This window comes from Antechinus flavipes, chromosome 6 (genome assembly GCF_016432865.1).
Source record: "Antechinus flavipes isolate AdamAnt ecotype Samford, QLD, Australia chromosome 6, AdamAnt_v2, whole genome shotgun sequence".
Taxonomy (NCBI): domain Eukaryota; kingdom Metazoa; phylum Chordata; class Mammalia; order Dasyuromorphia; family Dasyuridae; genus Antechinus; species Antechinus flavipes.
This window is the reverse complement of record NC_067403.1, coordinates 122,449,030-122,470,003: the sequence shown is the minus strand read 5'-3', so window position 1 is coordinate 122,470,003 and position 20,974 is coordinate 122,449,030. Positions and strand designations below refer to the sequence as shown.

Genomic DNA, 20,974 nt, shown 5'->3' with positions numbered 1-20,974 from the left:
TCTTCATATGTGACATATATACTTCATTCACCATCCCTTTGAATAGTGTTTGAGAAGCAAAAGACTGGTTTGCTAATTTCATCCTTTTTTGAAAAATTCAGCCCTCTAATTTGGAAATATGGGTAAAAATTCCTAGAATTTTAAAAAATCATTTTCATTCATAATAATAACATTTGTATGTTTCCTTAAAATATGCAAAGCATTTCACATGCATTATCTCATTTGACTATTAAAACAACCTTCATGTACGTGCTGTAAATTACAAAAGAGAAGATTGACTCCAGAAAATGAAATGAAATGAAAAAAAAAGATCCAATAAGTAGAAACCTAAGTCTTTGTGATTCCAGGTCCAGAACCCATTCTTGCAGTACCCAACTGTTTCTTACTCAAAGCCTGGAAGATTCAACAGGATATCCACTATAATCTCATTTTCCAATTCATCAAAAAGCATTAAGTTTTTATACATTAACACACATACATACATACATACATATAACACACACACACACACACACACACACACACACATCTATCAGTTTCCATGCTAAATACTGGGGATATAAAAATATAAATATGGTCTGCTTTAATGGGGCTTCAATTCTAATAGGAGAGATAAGATACATATCCATAGGTTTATGCAAGGTACATACAGAGTGGTATCTTAGAAAGGAATCCCTGGGATTCTAAGAAGTGGGGATGAGGAAGTAGAGCATTTCAGGCTTAGAGGAGACCCAGGGCAAAGGAATGGAGAGATAGAACAAAAAATAAAGGAGAGCTAGAATGTCATATTTGAGGAACAGAAAGAAGGTTGGTATCTTTGAACTGTAGACCGTCAGAGGCAAAACCTGATACTAGAAAATAGGAGCTGTGGTATCTTAATATTGGCTAACATCTTCATCTGCTGCTGCCTTGGGAAGCATAGAGTTAGTCCTCCAAAGATTTTCAAGGCAAGTTTTATAGTAGTTTCATTTTCAAATCTACTGAAATATTGGTTTTTGCTTTGTACATTGGAAAAGTTTAGGAACCACAAATGATACTCAATAATAATAGACATGTTTCTTCTGTCGCTTTCAGACAAATGAAAAAAAAATTACTCAGGTTACATAAAGTTAGTTTTCTTAAGTCATTCTCATGTTTCTGAGGACTTTACTTTAGAAAATAGTGGTTTAAAGCATTCTTGATTCTGTATGTAAAGTTGTGGGGGTGTTTTTCTTTTGGGGGAGTCTGAAACTGATTTTTGCTTTTATTTATTCAAGGTGATTTCAGAGACAATGGATCTGCTTTTCAGAATAAGGGGAGGTCTTGATCTAGCATTTCAGCTAGCTTCTGCTGATGGTATGTCTGGAACCCCCTCCCCACACACCACTACATTGTGATTAGAAAAAAGGTGATAAACCCCTTTTGACAGAATCTTTCTTGCTACTGAGTATCACTAATCACTACCCTCATGAGTACCCTACTCTTCAGTCATTCAGCAAGTGTTTATTACTATGTGCCTAGCACTATGCTAATTATTGGGGTTACAAATATAAGCAAAAACTCTGAAAGAGCTTTATTCCAATGAGTGAAGACAAATAGCACATAAAAAGGAGCAAGAGATGGGAGTGGGAGAGTGATGTCTGTGAAGGAGAAAAGTGAAAAAGTCCAAATAATGAGAAGTAAAGTCAGGGATGAAGTAAAAAAGTTGAATCCTGAGCCCTGAGTCTTGGAGTTAACTTGTATAAATGTTGTATCCCACCAGTAGAATATATGTTCCTTGAATCCAGGGGCTGCTTCTTTCTTGTCTTTCTATCCTTAGGACCTAGTATAATTTCTTATATATAGTAGGTGCCTAATAAGTATTGAATTGTTGAAGTTATCATGGTATTGGTTATTCTGTTAGGATTATAGGATAGGAAAACCATTAAAGAATTCTCTTAATAATAGCAAGAATATTCTTTTAATTCAGATATTTCTACGAAAAAGGCATTAAAATATGTATTGAGTGACCTTTCAAATAAACTTTCATCAAATGCCCTTGTCTTCAAAATTTGCCATAGTTCAGTGTACATATGGCCTAACAGCAACATGAACACAGTTCCAGCAGAACTAACTGATAATTCTTCTTGTAAAGAAATACTACGCTTTATTCAGTGAGTACTAATGTTTTTACTGATACCTTTTGTTTTTATATTATGTTCATTCCTGAATATGTACCTCTTTCCTCTCTAATATTGCTATCCTTCCTTTTTAGTTAAGATGAAACAAATGACAAAAAGTTCAGAAAAACTCATCTTTTGACTGTGTTTTAACAATCCATACAATTTTCTGTACCCATAGGCCCCCAGTTCTGCAGTGAAGGGGAAAATTTACATCCTCTTCAGGGATAATCATGGCATCATAATTACAGTTCTCAATTTGATTTTATCCTATCCATTTATATTATATTATATATATATTTTTCTAATTCTCCTTATTCCTAATTCCTTCTATATCAGTTCATATAAGTCAATTCTTGTTTTTTTGAATTTCTTCATCTTATTTCTGATGACCTAGTAATATTCCATTATATTCCTGAACCACAATTTATTTAGCCATTCTGTAATCAATAAGTACCTACTTTGTTACTGATTCTTTGCTACCACAAAAAATGTTACCTTGAATGTTTTGGAATGGATGGGGCATTTCTTTCTACGTCTTAATTTCTTAGAATATGTGATTATAAGTGGGATCTTCAGATCCTATTTTTTTTTTTAATCCTAATTTCAAATTGCTTTCCAGAATGATTGAACCAATTCACATTTTTACCAAAATCATACAACTTGCAACTCCTCTGTGTCCAACTTTTGTTATGGTTGCCAAATTTCTGAGGTGAAATTCACCTCAGTTTTGATTGATGTTTCTTTTGTGATAAGTGATTTAAAAGTAGTAGCCAAGCCTTTTTTTGAGAACTGGTCATTTATAGTGTTTGGCCTTCAATCTAAAAAACTTCTCCCCAATCTTACATAGTTTTGTTAGCTTCCACTTTAACTTTTGTATCAGACCCCTATCAAAGATAACTTGATGCAGTGAGTATGTTTTTAAAATTAGCAGGAATAGTTTTAAATAATGTTCCTTGCATAATATCATTTTAGATTTGACCAAGAAGAGGATACAAAACGAAGATTCACCAAAAAGAAAGATAAAAAGTTACAAGGACAGGTAAGCTTGTCACTCATACTGAGTAGGAATCACAGATTTTTCTATATAATTGTTCTATATAAATGTTAGGTTTCCTAAGTTGCTTGCTTATTAATATATTTTATCTTACAATTTAACATCCCCATCATTTCTTTATCTTTTTACTTTAGGGACTTTTAGTTCACAAGAATTCATATCAGAAAGCTAGCTCACTTTGGTTTGCTTTTAAGTCTTAAATGTGATAATGATCATCTACAAATAGAAAGTTGAAAAATGAATCCATGATCTGAAATAAGTATGATGGTATTACTAAAATTAATTGTAATTGTTTGTCTTTGTAGCTTCAGGTAATAAATATAGATCTCATGTTGGAAATGTCAACTTCTCTAGCTGCTGTAGCTCTCATCATTGAAAGAGAAAGTGGAGGTCATCATTATGTCAACATGACATTGCCGGTTGATACTGTTATATCTGCAGATCCAGAAGAATCATGGGGAGTGTAGGTCTTTTTGCCTCATTTTTATAAATATATTACTCCATCCCATTTCCTACATTAATCATGGACTTGCTTATTGTTTTAGAAACAAGAATTATGTAATAAAGTTTGGTTTTACCTTTGATTAGAGACTAGCCCAGGAGCCTTGGTTAAAAGAAAGAAAAAATCTGTTCATATTTCTTTCATTGATTTTGACTTTATTTGAAATGCCACAAAATCTGTAAGTAAATAGAAATCAGTTGATTAGGGTCATGTGTCTCTGTATTTAGTCCATACTGGTTTATAGACCTTGGAAGTCCAACAAATACTTTCAGATTTGGCTGACAGAAATGTTGAATTTGTCTAACTCTAGCTATTTTTTTTTTTTTTATCATTGCTACTGTATTTTTTTATCGTAATACTTAAATATTTTTCTTCATTTGGCAGAGTTCGAAGTCGTCTAGTAAATTCAGTTCACAGTCAACTAACTGATATGGAGAAATGCATTTTAAAATACATGAAAGGAACATCTATAGTAGTCCCTGAACCACTGCACTTTTTATTACCAGGAGAGAAAAATCTTGTAACAATTTCCTATCCATCAGGAGTTCCAGATGGTCAGCTACAATCTTACAGAAAGGTAAAAACTATTAATTAGGTCTTGGGAACTAGATTCAAGGAGGTCCTAATTTAGTTAGGGCTGCATTGAGATAACAAATGGAAACAATTTGTATTTACATTAAGACTATTTCAAAAACAATTACCAGATTATTAGTAATTTGTCAAATAATTCAACACATAAGCAAACACTGCTATTCTGATTTTCAATTAAAGTACAAATTGATGTACTAAATCCATAACAATAAATTCATTGTCATTTTACTTTTTCATATTTAACATGGTCTTCATATTATAAGACATTCTTAGAGTATATCAACATAATCAGATGATTTCACTCTTCCCTATGGTAAGTTTCTAGTAAAGAGAAAGAGACAGAGACAGAAAGAAAGAGACCTTTTGTCTTTGGCTAATGCATATACCTAATAGTGGCATTACCAGATTTGTACCATTGAGTGATTTTTTAAAACTTTAAATTAAATTTAAATTAATTTTATTTATTTATATTAATAAAATTAAATAGTTTATTATATATAATATATAACTATATATTATAAAAACTAAATATGTAAATAAATAAAAATTAAGTTAATTAAAATTAAATTAAATTTTAAAAATTTAAAATAATTAGAAATCATTTTGCAAAATTTGGACCATTTCACAGTTCTAGCATGCTGTAATGAGTCTGTCATCCTGCAGCTCCTCCAACAATTTTCCATTTTCATTTTTTAGCATCTTTGCCATGGATATAAGATTTTGTATTTTATTTTGTATTTTTCTTATTAATGATTTGAAGCATTACTTCATATGGTTGTTAATAGTTTCTTTTTCTTCCTTAGAAATAATATTTGATCACTTACACTAATTGATTTTAAATGATGTAAAGTACAGGCTAGCTCCCTGGAGGGCCTCAGGGTCAACCAGAGTAAGGATAAATCAAAGTCCTTGGTCTTTAGGGGGAAAAGTGAAGGAGGCAGGCAAGCTGCTATGCAGCTTGCCAAAGATGTATCCTGGATTCTGGAGTCTGGAGACTGCCTCTCTCTTTGTCCTGCTGCCAAGTGATTCTCACTTCTCTCCCTCTGCCCTCCAATCCTTGCCTACAATTATCTTACTACTAAACATTCAGCAAACATCCATGGTAAGGAGAGCCATCATTCAAATATAGGTTAATAGAGCTATTGTCTCACATCGAATAGGTAACCTTAAGTGCTCTCTTGTCTGATTCGGAGTTTCAGTCTACAAAATGAGTAGTTTTTAAATTACTTCTAAATATCTCCTAGTAGTAATTTTCAAAATTCATTTAACTAGATAATATCTGGGTGACTCATAAATTCACTAAGGGCATGAATCAAGAATTAATTTGTCCTTCTGGCCCTAGCAAAGTTATTTTATTCCCAGAAAATACTCAGTGTTTATTGGTTTTCATTGAATTTTGAACTTAAAATCCCTAAATGTTTTAAAATAAGATTCTTTTTTTGACTATGAAAATATGCGATAATATGTATTTAGTCTCTTTGTGTTGATTGTTTTAACATTTTCTCAGATTTGAAGCCTTTTTTTATGTTTTATGGCTGTTATGTAGTTCCTGTGTGGATGCTTTATAATTATTATTAAAAGCTTTTATCATTTTTTTGTTTGTGAAAAACATAGGAAAATAATGTTTTAAGAATGCATATTTTAAAACCTTTCTAAATAGTATATAATTAATTTTCATATTTAGTATCATTTTGGATTTTAATTTATTTATGGACTAAATTTAAAGATTTATCTGTATCTGTTTTTTCTTATTTAATTGCCTTTCATATAGGAATTGCATGACCTGTACCACCTACCTCAAGATAGACCTTATTTTAAAAGAGCTAATGCATATCGCTTTCCAGATGAGTCATTTAAAGATGGGTATATCAGGAATCCACATAGTCATTTAAATCCACTGGGATTGGAGTCTGGTATGGTGAGTTGATTTGTAGAAATATAATTATTAAAATTGTAATAATTTTTAAAAGATCTTATTAACAGAATAATAGTATCCTATCAGTATCTTTAAAAAATCAATCTTTGTATAATTTTTTTCTATTCATGTACTCTATTTGAATTCTTATCTATGTGATAGCATAGACATAATGTCTTCTGGGCTGGATATAGAAGAAATCCTAAATCTGTGATATCACCCTAAAATATTTATTTGTATGAAGAAAATCTTAAGAAATATGATGATTTAAAAATCTTTTCTATCACATGGTGTTTCTGGACCATAAGCTAGAGCACTTGGTCATTTTGCCTAATATTATACTTTTATTTTATGTCTGTCTATATGTATGCATGTATGTGTGGATATGTCCCATAAGGATATTAAAAGCCTTTTTAGGACATTGTCTTATATTTTGTAGCCAACATAGCACTAATGTACATAGTAAGGAATTGGTGAATTGATTTTAGTTGTGACAAATTCTGTGCTTTGGAGGAGATTTTGAAGAAAAGAGACTGCCTAATTTTTAATTTCACTTCTGAAGGGAGCAGCTTTTGTAAAGATTGAAGTGGAAATATACCCCAAATGGGACTGTAAGAAACATAATCTTGAATCTTTGTAGTTAGAAGTTTATTACTAGTTCTTCATGTCCTAATGCAGATGGTATTTTTACACCCCCCAGATGTGCTGTCCTAAAAAACCTAAGACCTTGACAACTTGATAAAGTTAAAGAAATACTGTCTTATTGCTATCTGGGAATGACATCCTTAGATAATTTTTACCTCCTGTTTAGAATAGAAATTCCTTTTATTATGACAAATGTATCAAGAAACATTTTGATGTCTCTTCTTTCTATAAATATGTCGCCCTGAGACCACTTATTAGTGACCCCTCCCATCTTGGTGTTGGTGGATCCGTCCTGTACTGGATCAGTCCCCCTGATTCCCTGGGGGAATCAATCAGTTCCAACATTGACTCTTGCAAAACCTTTTGTTCCAAATTTTCCCCACCTTCCCCTTATCCCCTCCTCTAGTGGCAGGTAGTCCAATACATGTTAAATATATTGAAATACATGTTAGATCCAATATATGTATATGTGTGTGTGTATATATAAAATTTATACAGTTATCTTGCTGCATAACAAAAATCAGATCAGGAAGGAAGGAAAAGAAAAACTGAGAAAGAAAACAAAATACAAGCAAATAACAACAGAGTAAGAATGCTTTATTGTGTTCCACACTCTTCCCATGGTTCTCTGGATGTAGTTGGCTCTCTTCATCACTGAAAAATGGACCTGGTTTGAATCATCTCAGTGTAGAAGAGAGCCATGCACGTCCATCAGAATTGATCATCAGATAGTCTTCTTGTTGCCATGTGTAATGATCTCCTGGTTCTGCTCATTTCACTTAGCATCAGTTCATGTAGGCTTCTCCAACCCTCTCTATAATCATTCTGTATTATATCCAATTTCATTTTACACATGAGAAACAAACCCAAGGAAGAAGGGCTGGGAGGCAATAGTTCAGTGGAAGGAATGTTGGCTTCATTGTTAGAAGATTAGCAAATTCTGTTGCTATTACTTGTTTGACCTCGGCTAAGTGGTTTCTTTTTTTCCTGACATTTGATATTTTATTTTTTTCTCATTTACATGCAAACAAAAATTTTTAACATACATTCTTTAACAATTTTTATCTCCATGTTGATTTCCTCTCTCCTTTTTCTCCGCCCTCCCTCCATCAAAGGGCAAGTAATTTGATTTAGATTATACATTTGCAGTCATTCAGAATATTTTTATTTTAGCCATCATGTGGGCAAGTGATTTCAACTCTCGGCTTAAGTTTCCTCATCTATAAAGTGGGTGAGGAAGTGAGGGGAGGAAGGACAGGATGAAACTGGACCACATCATTTCTATCTTATTATTCATTCCTGTCTAGAAATGAAATGTTGTACAACGCATCTTGGGCATCATGACTTTCAGTTTGAAGATGGTACTTAATATAATGGTACTAATGATGGTATTTTACCGTTTTCTTTTTTTTTTCCTGCACAGATTTCTATAGTCCAGGGCATATATGGCTATCATCATTACATGCAGGATCGGATAGATGACAGTGGCTGGGGCTGTGCTTATCGGTCTCTACAAACTATTTGTTCTTGGTTCAGACACCAGGGATATACTGACAGGTCCATTCCAACCCACCAGGAGATTCAGCAGGTATAGAACTTTTGGCTTCAAATTATATATTTCATTCTTATTGAGGACCCTAGCCCTAGAAATATAGTTCTGTTTTGAAAAAAATCTTTTGATAATTTCCTAAAAGAGACATAAAAGGAAATAAGTACCCTAAATTTTAAGCTTACAGGCAGCTGAGTGGTGCAGTAGTTACAGTGCTAGACCTAACATCAGAAAAACCTGAGTTCCAATCCAGTCTTAGATATTTTCTATATGCAATCTTGGACAAATCCCATAAACCTCTGTCTTCCTCAGTTTTCTCATTTGTAAAATGGGGGTGATAATAATACTTAACCTTTCCAGGTTGTTTTGAAGATTAAATGAGATAATATTTCTATAATGTTCTGTAAAATGCTATTATAATTTTTGATATATATATTTTATCTTTTCATCTGATGGCAAAATAAAGGCCCTTGTTGATGTGGGGGACAAACCAGCAACATTTGTAGGGTCACATCAGTGGATTGGTTCGATTGAGGTACAAATGGTTCTAAACCATTTGATGGGGATAACTTCAAAAATACTATTTGTCAGGTAAGAATACTGCATTGATTATTTGATAATGGTGTTTTTTTTTTTTTTTTCCCTAAAGAATAGTTTATGAGCTGAATGTCTTTAATCTGTAGTAAGATTAAATTTTTGCTTCCTTTTCTTGTCCCGCCCCTTTTCTGTTGTTTTCTGAATCTTTTTTCTCTTTAATCCTCATTTCCTTTTGATTGGGTTTTATGGGATTTTTGTGCTTGCAAATGATTTTAATAGAAATGTGCATCTTGTTCGAGCTCTGAGAGAAATTGAAAAAAATGTTAATTAAAAGTGGTTAATATGATAGTAATAGAGAATTTTTCTCTTTAGGACTGGATTCACTAAAAAAAAATCTTGAAAAGGAAAATGTTAATCCTGTAAATATCTATATTTAGCAACTTGTTTTGTTAAAATAATTACTTATACATTCATAATGTGGCCAAAATATATTGATAAAAATTTATATATTCATATATTATTTGACATAGTATAATGCCATTTATTTTAATGTACATGTATGAATTTCATATTATTACTTCATATTATATCAAATTCTTTGACTGCTTCTGTGGTGATATTAAATATCTTGACTCTTGTATTCTATAAATCTTCATATTCTAATTTTGTTGTGTTTGGTACTTAAATTGGCTAAGATGACTCATGCAAATAAGTAATAACTTTCCTAACAATCAAATGTGGAAATTCTTTGCAGTTCTATTATGTACAAGAAGCCTTTTTGTCACATTGCCCAGATTTCTGTCATTTTTTTAATGTGATAAAATCATAGATTTAGAAATGAGAGGATCTTATAATAATCCCTTTATTTTACAGTTTATAATGTCATTACATTGTTGTCACAATATACTCTAACAAACATTGTTCAGCTGATTAACCAATATAATTTCTGTGGAATTAACCCCTTCATGTAAACATGAGGTTTTCACAAAATTTGTTAATCACATTAAGATGGGTTTAACATTAAGATGGCTTTAAACTTAAGTTTAAAATGGAAAAAAAAAGTTAAGTTCTCATCAAAATCTTAAACACCAAAGTGAAAAATTCTATCTTGACATCTCTTTTAAAAAATTGGCTTGTTACAAGAAAGAAAGGAAAGGAAGGAAGAAAAGAAGAGAGGGAGGGAAGGAGGGGGGGAGGGAGGGAAAGAGAAAGGGAAGGGGGAGGGAAGGAGAGAGAAAAAGAGAGAGAGAGAGAGAGAAAGAGAGAAAAGAAATCCATCTGTGATTCTAAATGGGGACCTCAAAAGCAGGAATATAAGTCCCATGGCCCAGAAGTAAGGATCTCTAAATTCATTCATAAAATCTTGGTCTGTTATATATGATACTAGAAGCAGAGAATAGAGTTTCTTGTCATTTTGTCAACATGATCTCATAAACTTTTAATTATAAAAATGTTTCAAGTACTTCTTTGCTGGCCAGGTAAACTCAATCTCTACCACTATCAAAGTGAGCTAGAATTCTCATAATCCATCATGGCTATTTCAAGACTCTGACTAGAGAAATAGAAAGTTCCTTTCTGACACTGCCACCATAATTGGTCCCTGACTACCTGGCACTGGCCTTATCCTCTCCCAAATATTATTTTTCCATAAGAACATTATAAAGTAGGTTGAGTGGGTAAAATATAGAGCTATATTTTCTCATCTGCATTTATACTGTCTTAGAATTCCTCCCTTGTCCTTTATTTGATGAAAGACTGTTGTCTGTTGGTACAATAGAAAGCATTCTGGATGTAGAGTCAGAAGGTATGAGTTAAATTCCAAGTCCTTTCCCTTATGACCTTTGACTTCTGGCATATCATGACCTCTGCCATTTGTAATTGTCTTTATTTAGAACTCAAAGAATATTACTGAATGTTTTTCTTAGATGTTAACCAAAGCTTCTTCCAACTGGCTTTTAGATTTGCCAACTTTGTTATTTTTCCCACAAATAAATTGTTAAAATATTATTTTTTAATGCCTATTATCCAAACTTGGACTTGAAGGTTATAGATCTCATGTAAAACTGTCTCTTTCTTAGCCAAGGTTCTGAATTAGCTTCTCAAGGAAGGGAACTTGCCAATCATTTCCAGAGTGAAGGAACTCCAGTAATGATCGGTAAGGTGTTTGGGAAGGGTGGAGTGTTTGGGATATAAGATGCATGCTAACATTAAACATAATTATAAGACACTTTGAAATAAAGATATATGATTAATTTTCTTAAAACTTTGCTTGAGAAGTATGTATAAAAATTCTCACCAGAGTTTTTTGCATGTTTAGAAGATATCTCTGGCAGTGAATAAACTTAAGTATTATCCAGTATTTTATCCACATAATAGATTGCATTGATTAGGAGGACTTTAAAAAGATAATGTCCTACTCTTTGGTGGTAGAGCACTTAAGTGAACTTAAGTCATTTATGTAACCTGTTGGTCAAAGTAGCCAATGTTCTCTTAAGCAAGTCATAGTTACCAGAACAAGGGAAGTGAGGATTCTGTTCTCTTCTGCCTGGGTCAAAGATTCTCTGGAATACTATCTTCAGCTTTCAGCATGACATTTTAGGAACTGTTTTAATTGATCAACAAACTTTTAAGTGCCTGTACACATCAGGCTAAACAGTATGCTAGGCAGTGAGGATACATATACAGGAATTTTCATTCTAATGGGCAAGACAGCATATATGTGTGTGTATGTGTGTGCGTATGTGTGTATATAGATATAGACATATGTGACATAAGAAGATACATATGTACGTAGATGGAGATATATATATTTAAAGCCATACAGAATTGTACGATTCTGGTTAGCTTTCTAGAGGTCTTGGGACCAGGCTTGGTTTCAGCAGAATAATCACCACAAGAATAGTCAGGGATCGAGTCCAAAAATCTTTATTATCTCCTTCATAGTCCGTTATTATCTTGAGTAAGGCCATTGTTGTGGGACTATTGAGTTGTGTGAAGCTTTAAAAACTAGCTAGAAGAGCTGATATTTTTCCTAGAGGTCATTCCTACTGGAGTTAATTGAATAGAGAATTGATTCAGTCAGATCTATTTTTGAGGAAAATCACTTGGGGAATGGTGTGGCAAGAGCTCTATAGTAGGGAGCTCAGTCAGAAAGCTTTTGTAATAATTTAGGCATGAGGTGATGCAAACCACACATACAACACACACACACACAATGTATTAAATGCCCAAGATATCATGCTAGATGCTGGGGATACAAAGACAAAAACAAAACAATTCCTGCCCTTATGAAGTTTATATTCAACTGGAGTATGGGGAGGAAGGAGGAAAATTATGTATATACATAACTATAATATATTAATTTGAGGAAAGAATAAGAGGAAATCTTCCTGGGCTTTGTGAAAGCTTGGGATGAATCTTGAAGGCAAATCAGAATTCTAACGCTTAGATATGAGAAATTTCAAACATGAGAATCTGCTTATACAAATGCCCAGAAGCAAGAAGTGTTTGTTGTATTGTATGGAGCTAGGCTCCAGTATAACCAAAACATACAGTGCATGAAAGCATATATGTAGCTTCAGGCATTTTCTTAGCTATCTTCCATGCATGGAATGCTCTCCCTCCTTCATTCTAACTACTGACCTTCTTGTCTTCCTTTTAAGTCCCTACTAATATCCCAGTTTCTACTGGAAACCTTCTACAAGAAGCTGTGTCTGTGGCTAAGAGTCTTCTGTGTCTGAGACTCCCTTATATACCTCAGTACAATTACATCACTACAGCACACTGAGCATGCCAACTTTTAAGGAGAGCCATTACATCACCGTCACATCAAGTATATGTTTAGAGAACCATTGTGTGTGTTCACACTCTTTTGGAGCCAAGTTTCTATAAATTCTTGGAGACAAGGGACTCCAGAACATTAAATAAAGTGGTCCTTATTGAGAGACACAGTGACAAGTTATACTGTACTCATCCCCTATTCAGATAAAATCTAATCTGTGATACATTTGACATATATAAACTCACCAGTCCAATTCTCATTACAGAAAATGTAAATACAACTTTTATTAACCTATGTCAAATGGCTTCTGCCTTAGTGTATGGAATGTCGACTGGGGATTCAGAGAACCCTGTTTTAAATCTTACCTAACATTTACTAGATATTAGACTGAGAAAAATCATCTAATACTTCTAAATCTTATTTTCTTCATTTACAGAATGGAAATTAACATATAGAAATACATATTGTTTAGATAATCAGATGGAAAAAAAAAATAGTTCCCTCATGTAAGAATATATTCAGTCACATATCACATATCACAAGTCACATACACACAAACACACACACACAAATTTTTATACATGTATGTATGTATATATACACTTATATAGGTGTACCCATACATATAGGAATGAGTAAATGTTTAAGTACTTAGCATTTGCCAAGCACCGTGTTAAGTTTTGAGCATAGAAATATAACATGCAAGGTCCTTTACCTCAAAAAAGTATATTCTAATAGGGAAAGATAATACATATAAGGGAATGAGAGCTGAGAGCAGGGGGTGTAGACAGGTTGGATGGGTTGATCTATTACTAAGTTAGAAAGGATAGATAGGTGATGGTTGAAGGTGAAGCATCTGGAAAAGGGTAGGGTGATGATGATGGTATTTTGATAGTGAAGATGAGTGGTTATTTGCCTGAACCTTAGATCCTCATAGGCCAGTAAATTGCCCAAATTTTCTTACCCAACATTCAGAGTATAAAGCAAGATAATCCTCTACATCCATTCATTTTTTTACTGTTTCATCTGGCAAAATAGCGTCTCTCCTATAATTGTTGTATAGAGCAGAGAGTAAGGGCATAAATGTTTCCTAGTTGCAAAGAAATGTCACATGAAGAATGATTGTGATTAAAATGATAATTATGTAGAGAAGACTAAAGGGGGAAACATGAGAGCTGTCTTTAAATATGTAAGGAGATAATTATATAGTAGTAGCAGAAGACAAAAGTATAAACATGAACTTTAGAAGGAGTTACATTTTAACTATACCCAAGAAAGGATTGCCTAACTCTCTGAGCCAGTGTATGACAGGTTGCATTGCAGTAGGATTTTGACCATTTGTCAGAAATATTGTAAAAGAGATTTCCAAAGTAGTTGTGGTCGGTTTCATAAATAAATTCTTTGATTGAGTTAACAAAAACAAATAAAGAAACATAATAAAGCATCAATTTAGGTCTGAATTTTAAAAAATAAATGTGGCATTTCTGGATGTGCCTCTTTATGTTCCTGTAGTCTGAACATGTAGGTTCTGTGATTTAAAGCTGCTTTGGATAACTTAGAAAACAAAGCAATTCTTTAGTTTGAATGTAAAGTTTAAGATTATTTTTCAATTTATGTCAATTCTTGTTTCCTTTTCTATAGGTGGAGGAGTCTTGGCTCATACAATACTAGGAGTAGCCTGGAATGAGATGACAGGGCAAGTAAAATACCTGATTTTAGATCCTCATTATACAGGACCAGAGGACCTGCAAGTCATTTTGGAAAAGGTAGGTAATGTAAATGAAGATAGTTCTAAAGCAACATAAATCAGATAGCTAGGTCTTGTGGTGAAACATAACTTTCTCCATCCTACAAAGATGAAGCATATGCTGTCAAATGTGATTACTACTTTGTCTCAAAAGAAAATTTCATATGGAAGGGTATTAGGAAATGATAGTAATAGAGAAAAAACTAAATATTTTCCAAAATAAAGTAGAAATTAGATATCTGTTTAGAACTCAGTCTTGTAAAGAATCTAGAGCCAAGAAGAGAAAACAAGTTATTTAAGAAAAAAATTGGGCTTTAAAAGTTGATATTTCTGCTGTTGATATTACTGCAGGAGGTGACCAACTTCAAATATGAGTTGTTTTTTTTTATCTCAAAGGAGTAAAAATATACTTAAAAAACAAATTTAGACTATGTTTATGAACTTTTTTGGAATTTTAGACTCAATGACAGAAATGAATAGAAGGTACCAAATAATGTCCTTTAAAAATTTCGAACATTAGAATACTAGAATTTTTCAGCAATCTTTAAGTTATTGCTCAAATTACAACATTCATTTATTAGATATATAATCTTTGAACTTATCCAACGGTATTTATACCTGACAGACAAGAAATCAGACCAGAACTGAACAGGAAGAAGATTGTAGGCTGGGTTACCTTTCACAAATTGCTGAGCTTTCTCATGACCCCTCAAACTTGACTTCCCTTGAAAGCAAAGGTTCATCTTTTAATACCAGAAGTCTGCAAGTATTACTTTATAACCACAAATGTGGACTACAATAGATTCTAAAGAATAAAAAATTACTATCATGCCAAACTGAGAGCTGGAAGCTTTCAGTATTTATGCTTAGTAGTGGTATTGTTAGGTCAAAAGATATTCATGAATTTATAGCCCTTTGGGCATAAATCTTATCTTTTGATCACTTATCAATTTTTTTAAAAATAAATTTGACTCAGTTCCTGCTGTTTGAAAAATGAGACCTTATCAGAGAAACTTACTTCAAAATTCTATTAACTGTTATTATTGCTAACTGTATTTCCCCCATTTATTCTAATCTCTCTCTCCTTTCACCCTGTCTTGAGGGCCTTGTTTCAAAATCAGACAGCAGATATACAAGAAAAAATGAGTTTATGCTTTTCTGTTTGCATAGAATCACATCTGTGAAGAAAATTTTTTGCTGGAAATATCAGTTTTAGTTCACTGATGGAAAGAATAGATTGACTTAATAAGGGTGAAGGAAATATTGAATACTGTCTGCAAGTATATATTAGTGTGATATAACAAACTACTGTAAAATTCCAAATATGTTTAATTATTTACAAATACATTTTGATTTGTTTCTTCTGGAAATTATTTTGTAACTAAGGAAAATACTCTTAAGACTTTAATGAAGTTTAGGTAAACATTACCTTAAGTATAAGTTCATAACATTTGTTGACAATGACTACAATCCATGAACATTTGGTTGTTTCCTGGAATTTGGGGGAGGTTACTGGAGCAAGACAGTGTGACTGTGATTTTTTTTTTCATGCTTTTATCCAGGGTTGGTGTGGATGGAAAGGTCCAGAATTTTGGAAAAAGGATGCCTACTATAATCTCTGCCTTCCCCAGAGACCTAAAATTATTTGAAAAATCTGAGTAGAACCAATATTTATAACAGTGTAGGATGCATGATACTTATGTAAAAATAAAGTACTAACTTCATATAAAAACATAAGGTAGGCAAATATATATAATAGCAATTTCAATGGGGAAGTTTAGTTGGAATACCAACCAATGCTATGTACAAGGTACTCTGATTATTCTTAACCAGATATTCTGTTAAGAATCAATGTCAGTTCCTGGCATGGATTCTGTCAATGCGAAGTTATTATTAAATTAAAATAAAATTTATAAAAAAAAAAAAAAAAAGAATCAATGTCAGTGCTACAATAATTGAAGAATGATTAAAACTTCTTTTTTTATCATTATCACTGAAGTCTTTAGAAAATGTATAAACAAAACACTTATATTTAAGTTAAAGATAGATATGACGTTGGAACACATACAACCAAAATGCAGCATACCAAAACTATGCAAATATAGGTGTTCTTAAAATGATCTTCATGCAAAAGAAAGTTTTGATATCTTGCTCCTTCTTAGAAGAAGATGAGAATATTTTGTGGATCAGTTCAGTAGCTTGTGGCCCATAAAGAGAGCATCAATTTAAAGGTCTGCTCCAAACTTCTTTCAGTAGCTTCCCACTAACACAAATGATTTGCTGTTATTTAAAAAAAAAAAAAAAAAAAGTTATCTTTGTGAACTTTTACAATGAGGGAAATACTGAATGCTACAAAGTACATATTAGTTTGTGTGATATATAACAATTCACTATACACTTCTAAATATGTTAAGATAACTGTTTATAAATACATTTTGATTTGTTTCCTCTATTTTACTTTGTAATTAATAAAAAATATTGTAAGGCTAATGACATTTACATTACTCTAAACAACCACTAGTTATAATCAGAATCTAAATACACTTGGTCCTTAATAGTCTTAGAAAAAGGCATGATAAGCCAAAACATGAATGTTGACACAATGAACCTGTAGGAAATGGGGTAAGGTTCCTATAACTATAAAAACTGTAATCTTTTACTAGAGATTACTGAAAATACACTTTTCTAAATAATACTTTTTTATTTTAAAACTTTTCCTAACACAGTAACATGAAATAAGCCATAAAATGAAGGGAAGAGGAGAGACAGTGCTGACTGATCAGGGCAGGCCAGCAATATCAGAAGAACCCTAAACGTTTTTTAAAAAAGGGAGGAGGCACCCAACAGCTGCCATCTCTAATCCTCCTTTCATTTCTTTGGATGAACTGTTCCTTATGAAAAGTATATGCCTGGGATGAGTCTCTACAGGGTCAGGCCCAGCACTGCTGAGAGGGTGGGGATGAACACTATTTATCTACAAATTTAATCACTTCAGGAACAGTTTTGAGAATGCTTTCCCCTTTTAGCAGATTCAAAGTTGTGTACTGCAACTGCCAACTTTAAAGTTATATGGTTATAATTATGAGAATTCTTGAAGTCTGGGAAAGTTGAGGATTAATTGTATTCTAATGGGAATACAGTATTACTCAGCAATTCAAAACTAAAGAATGAACTTAAATGAATTATTAAATGAGTAAGATTTTAGGATTGTAATGAGCTTAAGTCTAATGATTCTATAGAAATATTTAACAGGCTATTGGGTAGAATCTACATACTACCTACCATCTGATCGTTGCTTCTTCCCATTTGAGTTGTCCACATTTCTGTATGCTCTTTTATTTTTAAGCAGCAAACCACAATTGTCAGTTTTGAATGAATATTTGGACTGTTCACTTAATTTCATACTTTGTGTATATTTAACAGTTGTGAGAAATTTGGCACATTCCAGAAATCCACAAGACCATGCCAAATCTTCTGCAGTCTGCCCATCCTTATTATGTAAGCTGCATTTTAATCATAAAATTGGAGAACAATTAAATAAAAATAAATTGCTCTTTTTAAGATTTAAATTTTAAGTTTTTATTCTCTTTGCTTAATAAATCCATCAACAAAAACATTAAAATAAACAATACTTTAAAGGCATTTGATTTTTGTCAATGTACATATTCCCTCCACCACCCAAAAATGAAAGAACAAAAATTCGAAATTATTTAAATTATATATTAAAGATAAGAAAATAACAAAAAGTAATTTTTGCTTGTGTCCTCTTCTGATCTTTCTTTTTTGTATGTTTTTCTGATTTTCTTGTTATTATTTAATATTTATTATGATGATCACAAAAAAGGGCAATTTTTATCAAACTAATTTGATTGTGCCAGGAAAAAAATTATTGTAGGTTGAATATAAGGTAGAAAGATGTGTTCGATATTTAAAGAGAAAATAACTTCTATACATGGCTCTCTGTTTTCTATAACAAGCAAATTCTGCAGTAAGATTTCAAACACAATTAAAATGGAATGGGTTTTCGTCTGCCTAAACAGAGAGAGAACATTTCTGTAGTTATCAACATAAAATGGCTGTAATTTCAAAGCATTCTGATTCAGAGCATCAGAGTGATAGGAGTATGAGTATATGAAAATACATCAAGTTAACATGTAAATTAAGTCTAGGAGTTCTGGGAAGGATACTAACAGAGCATTAAATGCTAATGAACTCTGTAAAACTCTTTATCTTCCTATTCCTGGTATTTCCAAGGAAAGGGCAAAACTGAAGTTGTTATATGATTTTCTATTTTACTGAGTTAAGGGAATTACATAAAGTAATTTATTTAGAGGCACTCTCGAAGTTGTGATGTACCAAAGAAATATTAGGTGGTTTCATTACTCAATTAGGGCATCACTGACTACAAGCAGACTGAGACATTCCAAACTCCCAACTTTAGCAGACTTATGTATTGGAGCTTCTCCAAAAGAATCCTAAAAACAGGAAGAAGAAAGAAATTTAGATTCTCCATACAAGAACCTCTCCTCCCAGCAGCTTTCTCATTGGGCAAGGAGGTGAGTTTAAATGATTTTCAATATGAAAACTATACTGAATGCTTGTCACAATAATGCTTTTCCCTAGTTTAATGATTTACAGATGTGTCAAAACATTCCTGAGTGAAGTCTTTACCAGATTAAAATGTAATTGCAAAATATTTAATAAAATATTACATCTTAAAATTAAGTCAACATAAGGCCCATATACAGATCAGTGACTCCTCTCTTTGAATTTGACACCACTAGTTTATAGCATTGGATAGAACTAGCCTTTTGTAAATATGTACAAAAGAACTTTATCCCACAGCACTTTTTGGGTAGCTATAAATAGTTCCATACATGTTGCTAGTACATTGTTTTCATGGTTGAGTGGGAAAAAAATTTACATTCTTCTTAGAATAAATAAAACAGATACAAGAACTTAACCTACCCTACATAGCAATTACAATTTATGAAGATTGAAAGAAAACTTAATTTTATTATCTTTAATGGGAATGAATTCTAGGTAAACAGCTGAAGTACTTTTCTGAAAATCTCTCCAGAACTTTAGAAGAAAATAATAATAATAGATACGGTACCAGCACCTCACCAAGTGAGAACAACATGGAAAAGAGCCACTGCCTCTGCTTGTCAGGGGATCCTATGTTCAAATCCCACTTTTTGGGTCTGTTTTCCAGGTAGGATTTCAATGACCTCCTTCCAGCTCTGATCTAGGTCAGGATGAAGCTTTAAGAGCTGGAAAGGGCCTGATCAACTTTTCTGATCGTAGCATAGACCCACCCAGCACCAACTTTTTGGATAAGGTAAAGCTAAGTCATAGTATCAGACGTGGAAATTTGAACACAGATCTTAATGTTTCATAGGGCTTCTATGCTATCTGTTGTAACATGCCCTCCATTCTAGTTTATCAAATGAGTAAATGGAGACCCAGAGAGTTTAAGTGATCATGGCACGATCCGAACCAACCTGAAAAAGTCGAAATCTCCTAGATGTGACCAATATTTGCAATACATCAAGGAAAAAGGATATATTGAAAAAGATCTGATTTCTGCACCGAGCATTCCGGCGTTTGCAGCCTAACCCTCCTCCAGTTATCTCGTTACCTGTTGATTGAGGTCAGCTCCTGATTGCAGCTGGCCGGAGCAGAAAGAAGGGATGTCCTGCCTGGGCAGCTAAGTGCAGTGGAGACTGGCAGAAGAAGTCTCGAGGAGCATTCACCTGGCTCCAGCAAATGCTTCAGGCTGTCCACCTGAGGAGGGGTGAGACATTGGGGAAGAGAGAGAGGGAAAGATCAAAACTGTCATTCAGGTAAGGTCCTTGCATCTAATATTCCCGCTCTGGCCACGGGAGCCCGTTGACTGTGTGTGCTGGCTCTGGACTCAACTCTTTGACCCCCGGTCCGTCCCCCAGACCTAGACAGACTGACGCACCTCGGCCCCGCAGTTCAGGAGCAGCATCGCCCCGTGAGTTAATACGGAGAAAAAGTCGTTGCTCCACTTGGAGCTACGCTGTCAACGCACATCTGGGGATTCCCCTAGCTTATAGGACCGCCCCGTCCTCCCTGGCCCGCCCCCTATCAGGCCCTTTCCTCAAACTTTTTTTTCTTGCTGTTATTCCCTTATCTCTCCAATTACTCTTGTCTCTCTCTTTCTCCTGTCTTCCGCTTTTCCCTCCTCCTTTTTGGCTTTCCCTCCAGGCCCTTTCCTCTTACTGTTTTTTTTTTTTCTTGCTGTTATTCCCTTATCTCTCCAATTACTCTTGTCTCTCTCTCCTGTCTTCCGCTTTCTCCTCCTTTTTGGTTTTTCCTCCTTTCTCGACCCTCCTCCCTTTTTTTTCTCCTTCCCCCCCCTCCCCGGCCTCTTCCACTTTTCCATTCTCTCGCTCGTCTTCCTCCTTCCCTCCTCTTCTAGCCCGCCTACAACTCCCTAAAGATCTCGGGGCTCCATGTCCGCGTCAGCATGAACACATATCATC

The 20,974-nt window shown here is 33.5% G+C and overlaps 2 protein-coding genes across 2 annotated transcripts in view; one reads left to right on the top strand and one right to left on the bottom strand.

The window, feature by feature from the left end:
• Positions 1-18,031, top strand: part of UFSP2 (UFM1 specific peptidase 2) — a 25,973-nt gene extending 7,942 nt beyond the window's left edge. Inside the window, exons 2-12 of the mRNA XM_051965477.1 lie at positions 1,257-1,335; positions 1,949-2,132; positions 3,114-3,180; positions 3,501-3,658; positions 4,082-4,274; positions 6,060-6,206; positions 8,272-8,436; positions 8,864-8,988; positions 11,013-11,089; positions 14,357-14,481; positions 16,025-18,031. Of these exons, the coding sequence (XP_051821437.1) occupies positions 1,257-1,335; positions 1,949-2,132; positions 3,114-3,180; positions 3,501-3,658; positions 4,082-4,274; positions 6,060-6,206; positions 8,272-8,436; positions 8,864-8,988; positions 11,013-11,089; positions 14,357-14,481; positions 16,025-16,111 (1,407 nt within the window). The 3' untranslated portion in view covers positions 16,112-18,031. The remainder of the gene's footprint in view (positions 1-1,256; positions 1,336-1,948; positions 2,133-3,113; positions 3,181-3,500; positions 3,659-4,081; positions 4,275-6,059; positions 6,207-8,271; positions 8,437-8,863; positions 8,989-11,012; positions 11,090-14,356; positions 14,482-16,024) is intronic.
• On the bottom strand, positions 16,475-20,974 carry ANKRD37 (ankyrin repeat domain 37). Its single transcript, XM_051965501.1, is given in 7 exon segments — positions 16,475-16,742; positions 17,745-17,965; positions 18,846-18,937; positions 20,104-20,139; positions 20,141-20,216; positions 20,218-20,249; positions 20,431-20,974. Coding segments are annotated over 7 exon segments (501 nt in total). The 5' UTR covers positions 20,458-20,974; the 3' UTR covers positions 16,475-16,725.